This window comes from Triplophysa rosa, linkage group LG25 (assembly GCF_024868665.1).
Source record: "Triplophysa rosa linkage group LG25, Trosa_1v2, whole genome shotgun sequence".
Lineage (NCBI taxonomy): Eukaryota > Metazoa > Chordata > Actinopteri > Cypriniformes > Nemacheilidae > Triplophysa > Triplophysa rosa.
This window is the reverse complement of record NC_079914.1, coordinates 5,086,540-5,104,931: the sequence shown is the minus strand read 5'-3', so window position 1 is coordinate 5,104,931 and position 18,392 is coordinate 5,086,540. Positions and strand designations below refer to the sequence as shown.

The 18,392-nt window shown below is 38.0% G+C and overlaps 1 protein-coding gene across 1 annotated transcript in view; it reads left to right on the top strand.

The window, feature by feature from the left end:
- Nucleotides 1–18,392, top strand: part of LOC130549232 (dedicator of cytokinesis protein 3-like) — a 64,227-nt gene continuing 45,835 nt past the window's right edge. Inside the window, exon 1 of the mRNA XM_057326451.1 lies at nucleotides 1–455. Within this exon, the coding sequence (XP_057182434.1) occupies nucleotides 419–455 (37 nt within the window). The 5' untranslated portion in view covers nucleotides 1–418. The remainder of the gene's footprint in view (nucleotides 456–18,392) is intronic.

Here is an 18,392-nt window from a genome sequence, read left to right as displayed (position 1 = left end):
GCGCGTGTCCCGTTGAAGAGCGACAGTGTGCGTCATGTGACGGTGGACGGACGGAGAGATGAAGATGGCGCAGCACCGGCGCTGAAGAGTCTCCCGTATACCGTACAGAATTATCGCGAAATTACGGGAAATCGCATCAGTCACGCGCAAAAAACGCCAAACGCGCCCGTGACACACATGGGCAGTTCGTCCTCGTGCTGTTTTAACAGATTTCACCGTTAAATCGCGGACAGACCGAGGCAATGAAATAAATAAATGATCGTCTCCATCCTCAGATGCGGCTGCATCCATAAGGGAGATCCAGACGCGCGGATGTTTAATAGGATGAGAAATACACAGCTGTAAATAAACACGTCTGCTTTAACTTTCATGTGTTATTTCAACACTCTTCTGATATCTTGGTGATTTTACCGGGATCATGTGGACACCGACCGAGGACGAGAAAATCGGAGTGGGTGAGTTGAAAAATATTCTTTTTATTAGTCGTTGTGATATGAATCATCAGCTTCAGCTTATTAAATGATATGAAATGAGGTTTTATACGGCACGTAAATCAATTGAAGGACATTGATGTTGTCATTTAAAACTAGACGACATATAAAATTGACTATGTAATGTAAATTGTTTATTTAAATGCAAGGTATTTTTAACCTTTATCAGTATAGAGTATTTCTACTAATACTAAGTGTGTTATTATACAAGTCTATTGAATTCGTGATGTAAATCTGTCTGCACGACTGTTGAATACTAACATGATGTTACAGTAGTACACACTGCTGATGTTGTTCGTGGAGATAGCACCGACAGGGGGCGCTAAAAGGAGTGCGTTTCCAACAGGTGTATGGAGGAAAATGCCTAAACATGACTAATAACAAAATCACGCAAGCCTAACCCTACCGATCATGTTCGTCAAAGAGATTTAACGTAAGCCTTACGCAAAAAATAAAATAAATAAATAACATAAGCTTTAGGAAAAGAAAGCGTGGTGACAATGCACTAACACAGCTGCAGTGGTCACCAACACGACAGCATCACGACTGGTTTTATACTTGCTGAAGATGAATTTCGAACCTACTATGGTGTTTATAAGTAAAATATACTTTTAAAAGCAAGACAAGGGCTTGTATGAATGACAGACGTTGTAACATTGCAGTACATGGAGAATATGAATGATTTGTCTCATAATGGCCTGATGAGTCACAGTGTTGAGAGAGAACAGCATTAAAGGGCGGGTGTATGGCTGGTCATGTATCACGTCTCTAATAAAATGCAGATTAATCGGTTGAATTATTTTGTTGTTAGACACTGCTCTGTTGGTTCACTTCCTGTGCTCGTGTGAGTCATAATACAAAATGGCAGCCTTCAGCATCTCTGGCAGATGTAATTTACTATGTTCAAATGTTGCAGAAGTGGTTTGAGAACATTCCATGTGATTGAAAAATCTGTTTTAGCTTGCACAAACTACTTATATGGGATGGTTCTTGAGTTATTGGATCTTTTTCATTCCATGGTTTCATTTTAAGTAAAGACACATAAAAATAACAACCATGGTAGGTTTAAAAGATTGAAATGGTTTAACCTGTTATTTTGTGGCTGTTTAATCACGTTATTTTGTCATTTTAACCGAATTTAAAGATTAAATTTGCCGGAATTTTACTTTTTGTTGCCTTGGAATGATATGGTTCTATCTGCGTTCTGCGCAGTTTTGAGATGCTTCAAAGTTTTAGTTCCCCTAACTAGACTTTTGGAGCCTATTAAAAGCCCAGACTTTTAATTCATATACATTTGAAAACTTACAATGTAAACGTTAAAAAGCATAAAACTTTTTTTTTAAGATTAAGTTACAAAATATATATGTTTTATCTTTGGTTGTCATGGAAATGAGAAGTGACAGGTGAGCACATCTCTGCCAGATCATCTCATTAATTTTAATATTTTTACATCAAGATTGGAGACTATGCTTATCTTGTTACCGACCTGGTTAGTTTGAGACTTTTCATTAAGAAAACCATTTATTTTATAAATTGAATGTTGATAGATTACTGTTTATCCTGTTGTGTTAGCAAGCTCAAAGCCACTTTCTTCTCCCCAAACTGAAAAAAACCCATTACCATTGCATACAAAACAAAAATCAGCTTCAAGGTTGAACAAGTTGAATATATTTTTTACTTAAAAGTAGTCAAGGGTGAATAAGTAAATATAACTAAGAGTTTGAAATATATCCATACAGTCTAGGTTGTATAGTATAGGACAGTATAAGACAGACAGACAGACAGACAGACAGACAGACAGACAGACAGACAGACAGACAGACAGACAGACAGACAGACAGATAGATAGATAGATAGATAGATAGATAGATAGATAGATAGATAGATGGTTCACATGAGCAACCAACCACTAAAGTACCGAATACAGTAGTATTTTTGTCAACGCTATGACTCAACATCAGTTTAATTCTCAACAATTATATTCAAGAGCTACAGAATGAAAAACCGCAAACAGACTACCGATTGTCAATCTATAAAAGTAGATCTGTCAAAAGGATGGGAGCTTTACATTCCTATGCAGAGGAAGGTGGTAACTCGTGGATGTTCTCCAAAAGGGCCGGCCCCTCTGGCACGCCGTTGAAAAACAGCTATTCACGCTGGTGTTGTGTGTGAATGAGTCTTTGTAATACAATGAGCATGTTGAATGTGATGCGAACCCCCTAGCATGCTAATGCAGCGCACAGTTCACATCAATGAAAGCCATTTTTCTCCTCTCGCCTACATTTACTGTAGAAAACTCATTTGGCCAATGTTGTTTCAACATTGATTCTACATTAGCGCTGGAGGTTTTTTACATTAACCTTGTCGTTGCATTTAGCAGACTTGAGATATTAGTGACCTGGGTATCAATTTAACTCTATAGACCAGATCAGGTGATTTTGTGTTGAAAAAAGTAAATTATATGTGGGTTGATGTTTCCCATCACGTATAATAAATTGCACCTTTTAGTTTAGTTTTGAGACTGGTAATATGTAAAGCGCTGCTTCATTTTAGCGACAGAAAAGCCATAGGTGACATTGTTGGTATAATGACGATAATAATATGAAAATGTTCTCCAAGAGGCCGGACTGTGCAATTTTGAGGTTGAAGAGGCAAATTTCACCTGCCTAGAGGTGAAATGCACGTATTCTCTTTTTACTCAGATGTTGCGTAACAACATCTTTTCCAGTCCCATTTATATCTCCCATCCGAGCCACATCAGATAGTCACACACGCATCAATTTTCTATGTAGGAGGTCTGACATCAGCTGCTGTTCTGGTTTAAGCAGAATTAGCACTGTTGATAGACATGAAAATATAATTGCTAACAGCAAACTTCAAGTTTTGGGCTTATTTGTCTTTTGCTCTGCCAAAAGGAACAAGGCAGATGGAGGAAGTATATTGTCTCTTAATTTAATCTGTATTGGATAAATAGCCATAGAAGTCCTGGCTCCCGCTGTGCCTGTTGATCTTTGCGTTTTAATATTCATCTTTGCTCAATGAAAAGGCTGCGCAGTCATAGCATGTATTATAGGTGGATGGGGCGAGGGTAAGAATGTTATCATACACATGGGGAAAAGTTCATAATTGTTCAGTAGATCAAGCTGCAAGGCATCACGGTCATCAACAACAAGAACAAAAGCACTTAAGGTCTGAGGAAAGGTGAGATGTTTTCTACTTTGAGTCACCGCAGGCTTTGATTTGGTTTTGACAGTTTATTGAAAAAGTTGAAGGTTAAACCAAGAAAGTTAGAGGACTGTCACATTTCACAGTATAGTGAGTTATTGTGAGTATTATAGGTAGTTATTGCTTATTAAAGTTCTTGAGTATAAAGGCTAATTCATGCTGATGGTCCAACTGGTTGAAACAATCCAGCATAGGTTAATTTAGAATCCAACGGTTGGGTTCGTCCCTTTTTGACCCAACACTGGGTTATAACAACCCAGCATTTTTTCAGTAAGGAACCACATAGACCACTCTAGCAAATGCCATATAAACGGCATGAACACTCCGTCACTTTAGTAACACCCTAGCAACCACCCAATACCCTAGCAACATGCCAGCCATTTTTACACTTGTAAAAAAACACTTGGGCTATATCTTCTTCTTCAAAAAAACATCACTTTGCAATATATTATATTTATATTTGGTTTATATTGTGTATATTCAGATGCTCATCTGCTGATAAGCACAATCTTGAAGCCAGTAAAACTGTAACAGCGTTTTGTTTAGAATGTCTCTTCTGTCTCCCTAATACAGCCATATGAAACAGCTGGAGTATTTCTTAATTTCATGGCTATTCATTTGATAAAATAGAAGTAATGACTTTCACAGCGAGAGGAGAAACACGGGAGAGGGAGAGAGGCTGACAGGAGAGGACACACAAAGACACAAAACACAGGGACAGACAAGTTCACAGTCATTGCTTCAACACAAACCTCCACCTTAGAGTTTATAGCACACGCTTGACAAGAGGGGCCATCCACCGAAAATGTCGCTGCGGCGATGCGAGCAGACATGTATTTTGGGAAAAAGGAAGTCGGTTGGGGAATAGCATTGCCATGCGAGTCCTGTCACATATAGCTCACACAGGCTTTGTTTTGCGAGCTTCCTCTGCACACACGCCCCTGCTCGGCCAGAGTGGCTGAAGGCCCTAAATATAAATTTTGTATAAAACCAAAACTCTTCCATTGTGAATTTGAAAGCTATTTAATAGGATGTCTTAATGAAGTCTTCCAGCCAGCTTGGAGCTGTCCCAATGGCTTTGGTCTGGATATGAGTAATATTGACAGCTCGACAACAGATCTGTCTTTTGTTCCCTTGTTATCTTGTACATTTATAGTTGTTTGTGAAAAAAGTGAAATAGAATGTTTGTTTTTCTTTGTGAGCAATGAGTCGTTGCATTTGCAGTGCAAAGGTTGTGGGTTCGAAAACCAGTGAACACACACACTGATAAAATGTATATGCTTGAACAGACTGTAAATTGCTTTGGATAAAAACATCTGAAAAAACTGAGAAATGTGACCCTGCCTGTGAAAACCTAGCTAAAGCCATTTTTGTGATTTGCTGTTTTCTACATTGAAACATCGTACATAATGGAAAGAACATTCTGTGAAACTATAACCTTGATATCTTTAATATCGACTGAATAAGATTGTGTCAAAGATTGAAATTAAACATTTATTCGAATTTGAGCCTTAAGCTAGGATTCCAAAACTGTATGACTTTCTTTCTTCTGCAGAACACAAAAGAAGAAATTTGAAAAAAATTTGATGACCAAACAACATTGACCCGCATTGACTTCCATTGTGTGGACACAAAACCACTGAGACATTTCTTTAAATCTCTTTTTTGTCCTTTACAAAGAATCATATACAGGTTTTGAACCGCATGAGGGTGCATAAAGGATGATTTTTTATTTTTGGGTGAACTATCCTCCATATTTTTATGTGAATTCAAGATTAATGCATTGCAATAATTACAATTACGTGTTTGCAATGTGATTTCCTCAGAAGATCCACTGAAGGTGTGACAGAAACATATCGTGTGGTTTTCACATGAGACGCTGTCCAAGGTGCTGAACACAGATTCTTTGTTCAACACACCGATTGATACCTGAGAAGGTCTGGCGGCAAATGTGTTTACCACGGTTCTGTAACACCCGAAAAGCATTCAGCAAATCCTCCGTTAGATACTCCGCAAACATGTCTTCTCGCCGAAATCCCAGGTCTTATGTCAATAGCGACATAATCACCGTGAAAGCGCTGCAACGGATTCTTCTCTATTTACCTTTTCCTCCGGCCAAATCCGACACTCCTGAATGGCCCGACTGAGCAGCTGTCAGCTCATTAGTAAAACGTTCACCCGAGAGTTATCCCAGGCTGAGCTTTTCCAATAAAATCCCTGACTTTGTCGCCCGTGGGTTGCAGCGACGGTAGGGATTGAATCAATCAGGCTCGCTAGCTGAACAAACTCGATTAGATCTTGTTCAGTCACTCGTCACAAGGCTAAACCAGCTACATCACGGATCAAATCTCGAAACGTTTCTCACATCAATAATTTGCAGATTTGAAGTACATTACAGACACTCTGTCTTCAGGGAACTTTCTGGAAGTCAAAGGTTTCTGTTTGCCGTTTATTGTCCTCGATTGATTCATCTTGTCGGAAGCTTTGCTATAAGATCAGCGAGCTTTCGACAAAGAACTTGCACACTGCAGTTGTGGCTTTGGGTTCGGATTGTTGCTCGCAGTGGTCGATTTGTGCATATTACAGTAATTTACTACGCCGTTTGATCATTATTTTTCCAGAGGAAAAGAAATACTTCAGTTCTGTTTTTGGTAATTGGGGGAACACAGATTTTGAGCATCTTTATTTAATTTGTTAAGGTCGTGAAACTGTGAAACAGTACACAGTATTATTCTGCATTACGTTGCATGTGAAAGGCAATTTGTTCGGTTTTCTTCAAAAAAGCATGTTTCAGTTTTAAAGTCAATGTTGGATCAATTTTAATACTCACAATTAAATTTTTTGATCTTTTAGTAGGTTGATCAAGTAATGAGTCCATTAATGTTTAAAAACGTCTGGTTTATTTAATATAGAGAATATAAAGTTAAAGGGAAAATGTGCTGTCATCGTTAACTTCCCCTGAAGTTGTTCCAAACCTATATCAATGTATTTGTTCTGCTGAACACAACAGAAGATATTTGGGAGAGTGTAAGTAACCAATGCTCTGGGTCACCATTGACTACCATAGGAAGCAAAACTACCACTATGGTAGTCAATGGTGCCCCAAACTGTTTGGTTTCCCACATTTTTCAAAATATCTTCTTTTGTGTGCACAGAACAAAGATGTTTATACAGGTTTAGGGTGAGTAAACGATGATACAATTGTTATTTTTGGTTGAACTATCCCTTTAAGTATGCTCTGTATACTTTGTCAATGTGGTACATCATCCAGTTATCACATACATTCAGAAAATCTGAATACATTCGGTTTGCATATGATATGCTACAGAAACAGGACTCGTGACCAGAAGGTTGCTGGTTCGATTCTCAGGGCCGGTGGGTAACGACTGAGGTGCCCTTGAGCAAGGCATCTTACCCCTTCACGACTTGCTGTGCGTGTTCACTACTCTCTGGATGGGTTAATGGGTATGGGTAACCATACCTGACAAATAAGTCACTTTCACTTCACTTTCACTTCACTACTTTGCCTTATTAAAAACTGTACAACTTTGTGTGTGACTGCTTCCTGCTTCCCATAGGGATGTTCAGTCATCCCTCTTGTAGACTGGCCCAGCAGAAGGGCCATGAGCATTGTGGGATTCTGACAGAGATTTCCGCTGTTGTTATGGCAACTGCAGTGAAACAGAAGCCGGCCCTGCAGAACTCTGGCACAGGGATTCCAGCATTACCATAACAACCCTGATGTCACAATCAGAAATCAGCATGCTTTAGTGAGCAAAGCACTGTCAAACCGGTGAATGGCATGTGTCAATGACCTTCTGTGATGGAACTTTAGATTATTAATAGAGATTGATTATTTATTGGATTGTTGGAGATTTAATATGCGGATGCTAGGGTGTTCTTCGTGTTTTGTAGGTGGTTGCTTACTAGTCAGTATCAAACAGCCTACTCTCAAGTCTTTATAACATTTTGTTTCAAATCTATTCTTATCCACATTATGTATATTATGAGGCAAGCAATTAACTAAAAGACTTGGTGACAGTGGGATTTGTGACAAAAATACACTCTAGGGATGTAACAATATCAAAATCTCACAGTACGGTAATACCTCGGTATAGAGTCCACTGTACGGTATTTATTGCACTATTTTTATCCTCTTTTCTTTATCCTCTAATCATAACTGTTGACCTTGACAGAGGTAACATCTTTTATCTTTTCTAACATTCTCTATGTTAGGCCCGAAAGACCTATCATTTCATACAGTCATGTGACCACGATAATATTGAGACAATTTTGCTATTGCGATAACACGATAACGAAAATATTGTTACATCCCTACAAATTGAATATGTAGAAGTTAAGAAATAATCTTAATAGTGATAATAGATGCATTAGCAATATACACAATCAAGAAAATAATCAAACAGATTATTTACTTTGATTGTCACAGTTACAAAACAAGAAGTTTTTGTATAAAAGTCTTAAACTTGTTCTTTCACTTTTTTCAGTCTCACTGTTTTCCAGATCATTCTTAATGCGCTGATGGCTAGTCCACAGATTTATATTTTCCCTGCTAAAAATCACCATTCTGTCCTTTTCTCTAAGCCCAAAATAGACGGCTGAAGTCAGCTGTTAAAGTGACACACTTTTGATTAACCTCAGTGACTTAAGTAATGGTGACTGTGTGGAATGTTCTCTTTGGCTGTTTATGTGTATCTGCCTGGCCGGTGTGTTTGCAGTCACACAGATACCCAAGAGTCAAACAGCCTTAGTGATGACAAAAATAACTGTATTTCCAATTCCCCCAAAAATGTATTCCCAGGTTATTTTAGTGGTTCACCTGTAAAGAAACCAGTAACAAGCAAAAAAATAGAGAATATTGTAAGAACTGTTTTACTCACAGCACCAAAAAAAAATAGCTAAGAATATGTATGTAGAATGTAATCATAAGACAATTGGGCTACTGTACCAAATATTTGATGCCACATGCTCACAAACTTTGACAAATACAATGATTCATATTTATTTAAAACACGCATTGTATCAACACTTTCATTAGTTTTTTTTATAGACAAATAGAATCCTTTCGTGGGTGGCTTTGGTGAGCTCTCTAAAGGGAGGATGGGATATTGTGTTTAAAGCTAGCTTGCTATTGCTAACTTCTCTAAAATTGCCTGCCGTATCTTTAGACAAGTGCATAAAGGTGTTCCAAAGGACAACTGCCTCTTTACTGCACCTTGATTAACATGTGTAAGGTCATAATAATGATTTATAATTTGAAGTAAAGATGAGTCTGTAAGGCAACCTGAAATATTATGTTTCAAACAGAGATGGCGATATAGAGGCAGAAGTTACAGATTGCAGCTTTAAAGGTGCTGTGTATAATCTTTTGGAGGATCGTTTGACAGAAATGCTATGTAATATACATAACTGTCTTCAGAGGTGTATAAAGACCTTACATAATGAAGTGTTATGTTTTTATTACCTTAGAATGAGCTATTTCTATCTACATACACCGCGGGTCCCTTGTATTGGAATTCCGCATGTTGTTTCTACAGGAGCCCTTAACGGACAAAATGCTTTACAGAGCGTGTTTTGTATACAAGTTATCTCCTTTTGCAAAGAAGCGAAAACGTGACGACATCCTAACCCTCGGTCAGCCTCTGTAGTACTTAGAAAGGGAGGGGCGATGGGTGGAGTGAGCCATTGGTTGCAATTCGTAACCTCACCACTAGATGCTACTATATTTAAAACACTGGACCTTTAAGAAAGCATCTTTTTGTAAACAATATGCATTGCAGGGTCAGCAAAGGAGCTGTTTGGATCTAGATCTTTAAGCGACATGCTTGGCAATGGCAACATCAAATAAATAGATGTGCGCAGAAAGGGCAGTGTCAGCCACTAACCCTTCCTTCCAATCATCGTAAATTATGAACGACCAGTGTGCATGCTTCATCTCATTTTAGCTTACAGTTTTCCTTTCTTCTTTTTCTCCTTGAAATTTCTTCTATTTGTGGTATCGTTTATATTTCCTGTCTCCCAACCCCCACTTTCTCACATTTCACACATCTGTAAATCTCTCTCTTCCTCTGCCTCTCTTTCCATTTTTTTGTTCTTCTCACGTTTCCACTGATGGGCAATTACTTTGACCCAATTCCCAGCTGTCCCCATGCTAATGCATCTGTGCTATGACTGGTTTTAAGTCTGATTTACCATGCACGCTAATGCACACTTACGGTTCGGCAATGCTGTGGTGCAGGCATCGTTCCTCCAACGCAGAAACGCGAGATGTGTGTTTATGTGCGCCTACGTCCTCATAACTAAAGCTAGAGGTTAGCGGGTTTACAACTACATGAATTCCAAGAGTGACCAGATATGGTTTTGGGTTTTTTAATTCTGCTTCTGGAGCTTTTTTGCATGTTTGACCAAATTCAACACACAATGTTGTGGTCAGGGGCCTCAAGCCCCCTTAGGACATGTGATGTGTTAAGCCATATGAATATTAGATATCCTTTATGCCTATATTTACATCCCATCCAAGAGCTAAAGCACATGAAAAACGTTGCTGTTATAAGAGCCCAATGTGCCTTTTCTCTATGCAAATTACATTTACATTCTGCATGTTTGACAGGTGCTTTTATTCAAAGGGATACATAGCGCCTGCAGTGCCTATGTTTTGCGTCTATGTACTGGCAAAGCATATAAATTGAATGAGCTGATAAATCAGGCATCAGTGTAAAGATACCTATAATGCGTTCTAAGACCTTTAGACATTGTGACAAATTTAACTGACATTACTTAAGTCCTCAGTACTCCATTTTGTTTAGCTGACTAAACATTTCTCCTTTTAAATGCGCTCACATTGCATTCTTTTTTCATTTCATATTGGTCTATTAGAGAAACCTTATAAACTCATAACAGCGTCAAGCATTGATCTGCTGTTTGTTTAAGGATTTTTATGGCAACCATGTTGCTGAATATTAGAAGTTACTGTATGTGGAGCTTGCAAAGTCAAAGATGATCAAAATGTAGAATCGGATCAATATTATTAATCATTTCTAATAAACGATCTGATTTCTGTAAATAATCTGATTTGTAAACTCTGTAAACTGTCTGATTTGTAAACGATGTGAATGATCTCATTTTAAAATGTAAACGATCTTATTGTAAACTCTACAGAAAACAATCCGATTTGCAAACAACTGTAAATTATATGTGAACAATCTGATTTATAACTGTAAACAATCTGATTTGTAAACAACTCTGTAAATGAACTGATTTGTAAACTGTAAACGATCTGATTTGTAAACTGTAAATGATCCAATTTGTAAACAATTCCCTGTAGACAATCTGATTTATAACTGTAAACAATTTGATTTGTAAACAACTCTGTAATTGATCTGATTTATAAACTATAAATAATCTGATTTGTAAACTGTAAACGATCTAATTTGTAAACGGTTCTTTGCAAGCAATCTAATTTGTAAAAACGATCTGATTTGTAAACAACGTTGTAAGTGATCCAATTTACAAACTATAACTATTATCTGATTTGTAAACTGTAAGCAATCTAATTTGTAAACAACTCTCTGTAAACAATCTAATTTGTAAACAACTCTCTGTAAACAATCTAATTTGTAAACAACTCTCTGTAAGCAATCTAATTTGTAAACAACTCTCTGTAAACAATCTAATTTGTAAACAATTCTCTGCGAACAGTCTAATTTGTAAACAACTCTGTAAACGACCTGATTTGTTAAGGATCATATTTGTAAACTCGGTAAAGGATCTGATTTGTGTTCGTGCTATGAGACTAGCGTTCATTCTCTGAACTAATGCTTATGATTGACTCAAAAAATGCAAAAATCAGTTGGCATTATCACAAATCTTACCAACATTTCTCACTGTTTGATGATAAATCCCAGGCTGTTGAAATCAAAGTAAGCAGTAATGGGACTGTTTATATATTTATATAATGCTAATTTAATATCTGTTTTATTCATGTTGTTTATGAGGGCGAAAGGCAGCAATTTACAGACATACCTAAATACAGACAAAATAAGTTTAGATTTTACAATTATATATACATTTATATCACTGTGCATCAACTATATATTTATATTTATATATATTTATTGTTATATAACAAATCGCTCTGATTTAGTGGTTCAACGTGATAACGTTTGATTTAAACAAATTGTGTGTTGTTCCAAACAATGGGAGGCAGGGTGTGGAAACAACTGTTAGTTTGCATAACCATTTGGTGCAAGTGACTTAGAAACGACACGCTCCTTTTTCAAGGCAAATTAAATTATGCTGAGTTTAATTTCTTAGTGGTTAAAGTACACCGGTTTTAATATGCAAATAACAATTTCATGGTGCCATCAAAGCTTCTCACAAGAAGTAAGAAATTAGTTATTTATCAGAGATCTTAGCATGACTAATTGAAATATGTAATGTGCTAACTGATTTTGAAACAAAGACAATGAATGCGTTCCTTGAATGTTTCGAAGTAGGAAGCGTCACACAAATATTACTCTGCACGCATAAACAAACCCTCATCCCGAGATACAGGAGATACACAGGATAGCAGGACGTTGACACACGATGCGTAAGACAGGTCCAGGAGAGATTTCCACCCTGCCTGCTGTGTCAGCACAAGATCACTCAATTTCCAGTTGCTTGTGGAATTTCAAGTGGCAGCTAAACAGATCAGAGAAATTCTCTCGTATGTACCTGTAGTTTCTTAATAGGGTAGTGAGGGGATACTGTAAGAGTCTTACTTAACGGCAAATTTAGTGATATTCTTTGTTGGTAATTGCATTTTGTTATCAGTCTGTATTACCAGCAGTCTATGAGATGTCTTCACTAATATACAGTAGAGAAACAAAGCTGCATGTGCGTGTTTGAATGGGTTTCAGGCTTTAGTTCGGCTGCTAATCTGTGAATGCTGAAGCACCATCTGGTCCTGGGGATTTATCTGCCTGCGTCCAATAGCTGCTGTCTGCCCTCTCCTCCCTCCCATCTATGTGCACTTGCTTGTATCATTCCTGTGTCCAAACCCGTCCCTTTCCAGTGCCACCTCTACTGTCTCGACCAGAGAGCACAAAACAATGAATCTGTCAATGTGTTTGCATTTGTGACTTTCTCTTTTGTATTCTTTTTTTGATCAGGATCCCTAAACGCAACGAGACAAACAAATTCATCTTAATACATTAACAATGAACACAGCTCTGGATCCTTTTCTCGTTTGTTTTCTTGAATGTTCTCAGCGTAACCAAAGATGTGTGCCAAGGTGATTTAGCGATTTTTCTTTTTGTTTGTGAAACTGCATTGTTCTGACTCTAAACCAAAGATGCTATCAGAGCTTGAAAATCTTGGCTGCCATTTTGAATTTTCAACACTGGTCCAAGTTGGTTGACCGGAATTGCTATGCTACTCACCAGCAAAACTAAGATAGTAATGCTAGTTGCTGGTTAAGATAGCTACAAACCCAAACAAGGGAAGACAACAACACAATGGCATCCAAAACATGACATGCTAGTCTTTTCCACAAAGTGATCCAGGTAGAAACCCAAAATTGCCTGCTCCCTGCTTCGTTGCCCATAATCAAAACTCAAATCCTTTCAAAAACCTCCTCAACCCCTTCCACACCTTCACCTCACTCTTGTGCTGCAAACTGTATTTTTGTAGTCCATTTTTCAATTTTCTCAAGTGTCTCAGGCAATCCCCAAGGATATTGACAACAGGAAGTTGCAGCAGACAGTTGGGCCGGCCAGAGCTGGCACCTTGGGATTTGGCGTTGGCTTTTGTTCTTCTGGGCGGCAGGCTTGGATGGTGGAGGGCACTCAGGCCCTGCCAAGTGCCTGCGCACTGCAGGACAGGATGGTTTCCCAGCGTGATTCTCAGCACACACCCGGACACACTTTAAGTAATCCGTTTACTGGCCATGACTATATGAAATGCACTTGGCTCACGGAGCTGTCTTTCTGCTTTCACTGACTTTTGCGACTGGAAGGTGTAAATTATGGTTTAGTATAGTGACATAAGTCATTTTAAGGGCTTTCTAATTGTCTAATTGTCTAATAGACATTAAGACACTAAAGAGTGCCGTGACTTGATTGAATTGACTTGGTGGTGTGGTATAGTAGTTAAGACTCAGAGCCGGTAACTAGAAGGTTGCCGGGTTGATCATCGTAGGAAGCAAGCCATTAGATGACACCATTATGCCCTTGAGCATGATACTTAACCTTGGGTTGCTCTAAAGGGGTTGACCCTGTAATATGTTAATGGTGCAGTCCAATAGCGAAATTTCGTGAAAGTCATGGAAATCAATTCTATTGGCTGTGTGCAGTGATTAATCACTTTCTAAGCATTTTTTTCAATAGCTTATGCGCCAACTAAACACAGAAAACTTGTCATGGCCATTCATTTACATAACAATGGCCATTTATTAGTATGATGTTGTTATGTAAACGTACCCTAAATCACATTTCTTTTCAACAAGATTGCATTGTTTACAATACTATGCTTTCTGTATATCTGCTGATCATTGGAGTCACTTTATCTGTCGAGTAGCGAGAGGTCGATGATAACAGTGACTTTAAGCCTGTGTAATGGTGGATTAGCCCACTGTTCCAGTTACTATGCGGAGTCACCATCTGGACTCTAATCCAGTAGAAACTCCATCTTTGGGCACCTTTGCAATGGCGAGGGAAAGCACGCAAGCAGGCCTGAACGTGCTGCTTGTATCGTATTGTATTTTATTACAGGGTAGCCTTATGAATTGCACGATGGTAAATGCAGTTTGAAATATTGATGAAACTCGTTGTAGAGTAAAGATCATTCTGTTGATGTCCGTTGGAGTTCAGTTTACAATAATATTTATTACTTTAGAACAGGGTTCTCAACCTTTGTGACTCCAAGGCTCCCCATTGTATTCAACAATATTCAAAGGCCCCCCCACTCACAAAACCTCAAAGAAACTTAAAATATTTTAGAGCTTTACTTTTACTGGAAAAAACATTTATTTATTATAAAAACGGCGAAATAATAAATTAATTAAAAAATATTCTCATCTTGAGGCCCCCTTGGAAGTCAGCTGGAAGTGGCGAAATAATTAGAATTATTTTTCTCATCTTGAGACAGGGGCATAGCCAGAACTTTTATTTAGAGGTGGCCAGGTAAGACCCAGTGATTTTATTAGGGTGACCAGAAAATCCTTACAGACAGAAATTCTTTAACTTCTACTGTAATTTACACCAATTCTTCATTACACATAGTTTGCTGGTCAAAAACAAACACAACGAACGTAAAGTAAACAATTTATTTGCAATGCTTTCATGTGCTAACATTATTTTAAAATAATTTGCTAGCTATCTGTTGCATTAAGTTAGCATTTTTTATAGAAAATAAACATTGCAGTACCCCAACTTAAACCTTCGGGAAATGTAAATAATGAATGAAATCCAGTTAAACAAGACTGATTTTACTGACCTGATCCTTCTGCTCGCGATGAACTTCCATGGTACACAGACAGTACACTGTCACAAAGCGGTTAGCAGCTGTTCAGCTATAGCGCTCAGACTGTTTGCGTCAGTGCATGACATCATATTAACGCGAGAGTAATGTTCTCGCGTTACTTCCTGTGCATACGCTAAATGATCTGCGCAGAACTCCGTAAACTCCGACACACATCTTACAACAGAGGTGACCAGATAGGTGGCCATCCATCATTCAGGGGTAGCCGTGGCCACCCAAGAGCCACCATGTAGCTACGCCCCTGTCTTGAGGCCCCCTTGGAAGTCAGCTGGGGCCCCCTTGTGTGCCCCGGCTCCCCGTTGAGAACCACTACTCTAGAATTAAGCTAACTGTAGACTGACATTAGACATTAAAATGGAATTTCATCCAAAAATGTAGGTACCCCTTAAAAGAGGTTTGCCTTAAAATAGAAATGTTGTCATTATTCACCCTCATGCTATTCAAAACCTGTATATGACTGTTTATTCTGTGGAACACAAAGGAAGACATTTTGAGAAATGTCTCAGCAGTTTTGTGTTCATACAATGGAAGTCAATGGGGGCCAGTGTTGTTTGGTTATCAACGTTCTTCAAAATATCTTCATTTGTGTTCTGCAGAAGAATACAGACAGGCAGGTTAGTGATTATGCTTAGAAGTAAAATGTACCATGGTAATACCTTAGTTTTTTGGACAATATACTATTATATTGCTTCGGCATTTGAGGAACAAAAGTTGTATTTTTCAATATAAAGTTTCTATAGCCATTGTAGTTGGATATATCCATTCCTGAGTTATGTAAGCGGCTTTGGATAATGCTTAAATGTGAACGTAAATCTTTCAATTTTCAACGTCTACTGTGAGGCATAACTATCATACCATTTTCTGTCAGATCTAGAAAATCACAAAATGCATCACATTAGTGGTATAACGCTTTACAGAAAATGCATTGTGTAGAAGTGACCTCTGAGGAAAGAGCTTTGAAAATGATGGCACCTGGGCATCAGACAGTACGCGCTGTGGACGCTCTGGCATCTGCAGATGAGTGCCACTGACCTCATTAACCACAACGCGAAAGCTGCCAAGATCAGCCTGACAGATTGCGAGCGGTCTGTCCCCCGACCGTGCCACGTAGCCCGGCTCTTCATTCACGGCTGATTGGGAAAGCCAGTGTAGAGCCAAAACTCGCTCTGAGACTGAAAGAGAGATGGAAAGAAAGTATGAAGGCCTATAGACGGTTTTGGGAAAGCTGCTCGCAGAAGACGCTAGGCTCTTTTGATTTTCCGCTCGTTTTCTCCGAAAGGCTCTGGGGTTTTCCTTTTATCTTCTCTTGGTTGGCACAATAAAACAATGCCACCTGGTTCCCGAGATGAATTTCCATACCCTTGAGATAAAGCAGGTCCTGTTGACCTCAATAAAAAAGTTGATTCCGCGAGGCTGCAGGTGTGTGGGGAATTACGGCTGCTGCCAGGAGACTTAAGCAAAACATCTTCGCTTTGTTTCATTTGAATGGAGAGCAGGTATGAGAGAGGCGTCCCTGGCTGGCTTGAGCAGATGCTGCACCTAATCGCGGAGGCATATACGGTTTATACCATTCTGTCTGTTTCTGCTTTACTGCATCACTTAAGATGTCCACTCACTGTGTGGACTGAGAGTGTTATGAATAATATCACTTTCTGGCAGCGTCCTTTTCTTATTTTCTTTGTTGTAGCTATTTATAATACACCTGCCTCTTACAAAGTTAAAACAAGATAATGGCCCATTATGCAAGTGGTTGTTTAGCTTTTCTTTAAATAGTTTGATCACTCATTAATGTTCTTATTTCAGAATTATTATTTCTTATTTATATTTTGGTATTACTATAAAAATATACAGTATACAGTGAAAGAACCATACCTTGCCCTTAGAATCAAAATACAGTAGTTTTTAGGGTCCTATTGTGATAGTTATACCATACTAGGTGTTTCCCACAGGATTTTCTTGAACTGTGGCACTGGATGCTAATTAACATTTTTGTGATGTCATCGTATCTGACGTCTGTATTTTAATATAGCTTATTGCCCACTAAATCTGTCCTCATGTACATATTTTCTATTTCTGTTGTCAGTTCTGATTTATAACCACAACATTGTCTGACAAAATCTATGAGGTTAAAGGTAAAATATCCAAAAATGCGCTAGGTTTGTCACTATATGCTTCTGAACATGAGTCGCTGAAGGAGTCGGTGAATATAGTGACCGAGTTGCTAAGTAAACAACAGTTTTTTGCACACCCCTGCATGTGTTGACTCTAAATGGAAGATGATTTGCAAAACAATGGCATAAAAGAGATTTTGGGTTCGTTTTGGAATCATGGCAGACCATGTTGGGTCGCCATAGTCTAAGTAATAAATGGGAAACACTGATACTTTTCCTTGACATACTTAAAAATATATATTTTATTTATAATTTAGTTTATACATTTTATTTTATAATATATAAAACTAGTTTAGTTTATAATATATATAAACAGTTTTTTTTTACATTTTATTTGATTTTATTCTTATGTAAAAATAGGCATTTTAGCATTTCATGACTGCAAGTGATGGCTACATTTTTCCAAAATATATAATGTATTGAATCTAAAACCTACAGCTAAATGTTTTTAATGTATAACTAACATTTTATGTAATAGAAAACTATGAATAAACAATAAAAAAAAAAACATTTACCGTTGGCTGCAATTTTGCATTTTTAAAGATATTTTCTACATTGGATTTTTGAAAATGATTTTGAAATAGACCCTCTCTACAAAACTGCCACAAAGGAATTTGAACATTCATTTTGTAAAACCCATCCTCTGCTAGCACAGATTTTACTTTTAACATGCTTTGCCCTTGCATACATTTATGAAAGATTTAGCTCATTTATCCGTGTCGGGGAGTTAGGGTTAGGGTTGAATTGGTTTAACCACAAAAGTGATCTAACGTATGCTAATGTACTGGTTTAGCCATGAGACCCTCAAGAAAACCCCAGTATGCTTCTTTGTCGTACTGTGACTTTGCCTCTATAGCAGAGGTCTTAAACATCATGCTGACCCGTTATTTGAGTCGTTTTCTTGGATCAACCACTCGAAGCAAATTGAAGTGTACATTGAAAAAGCTACAATAGCTAAAATTAG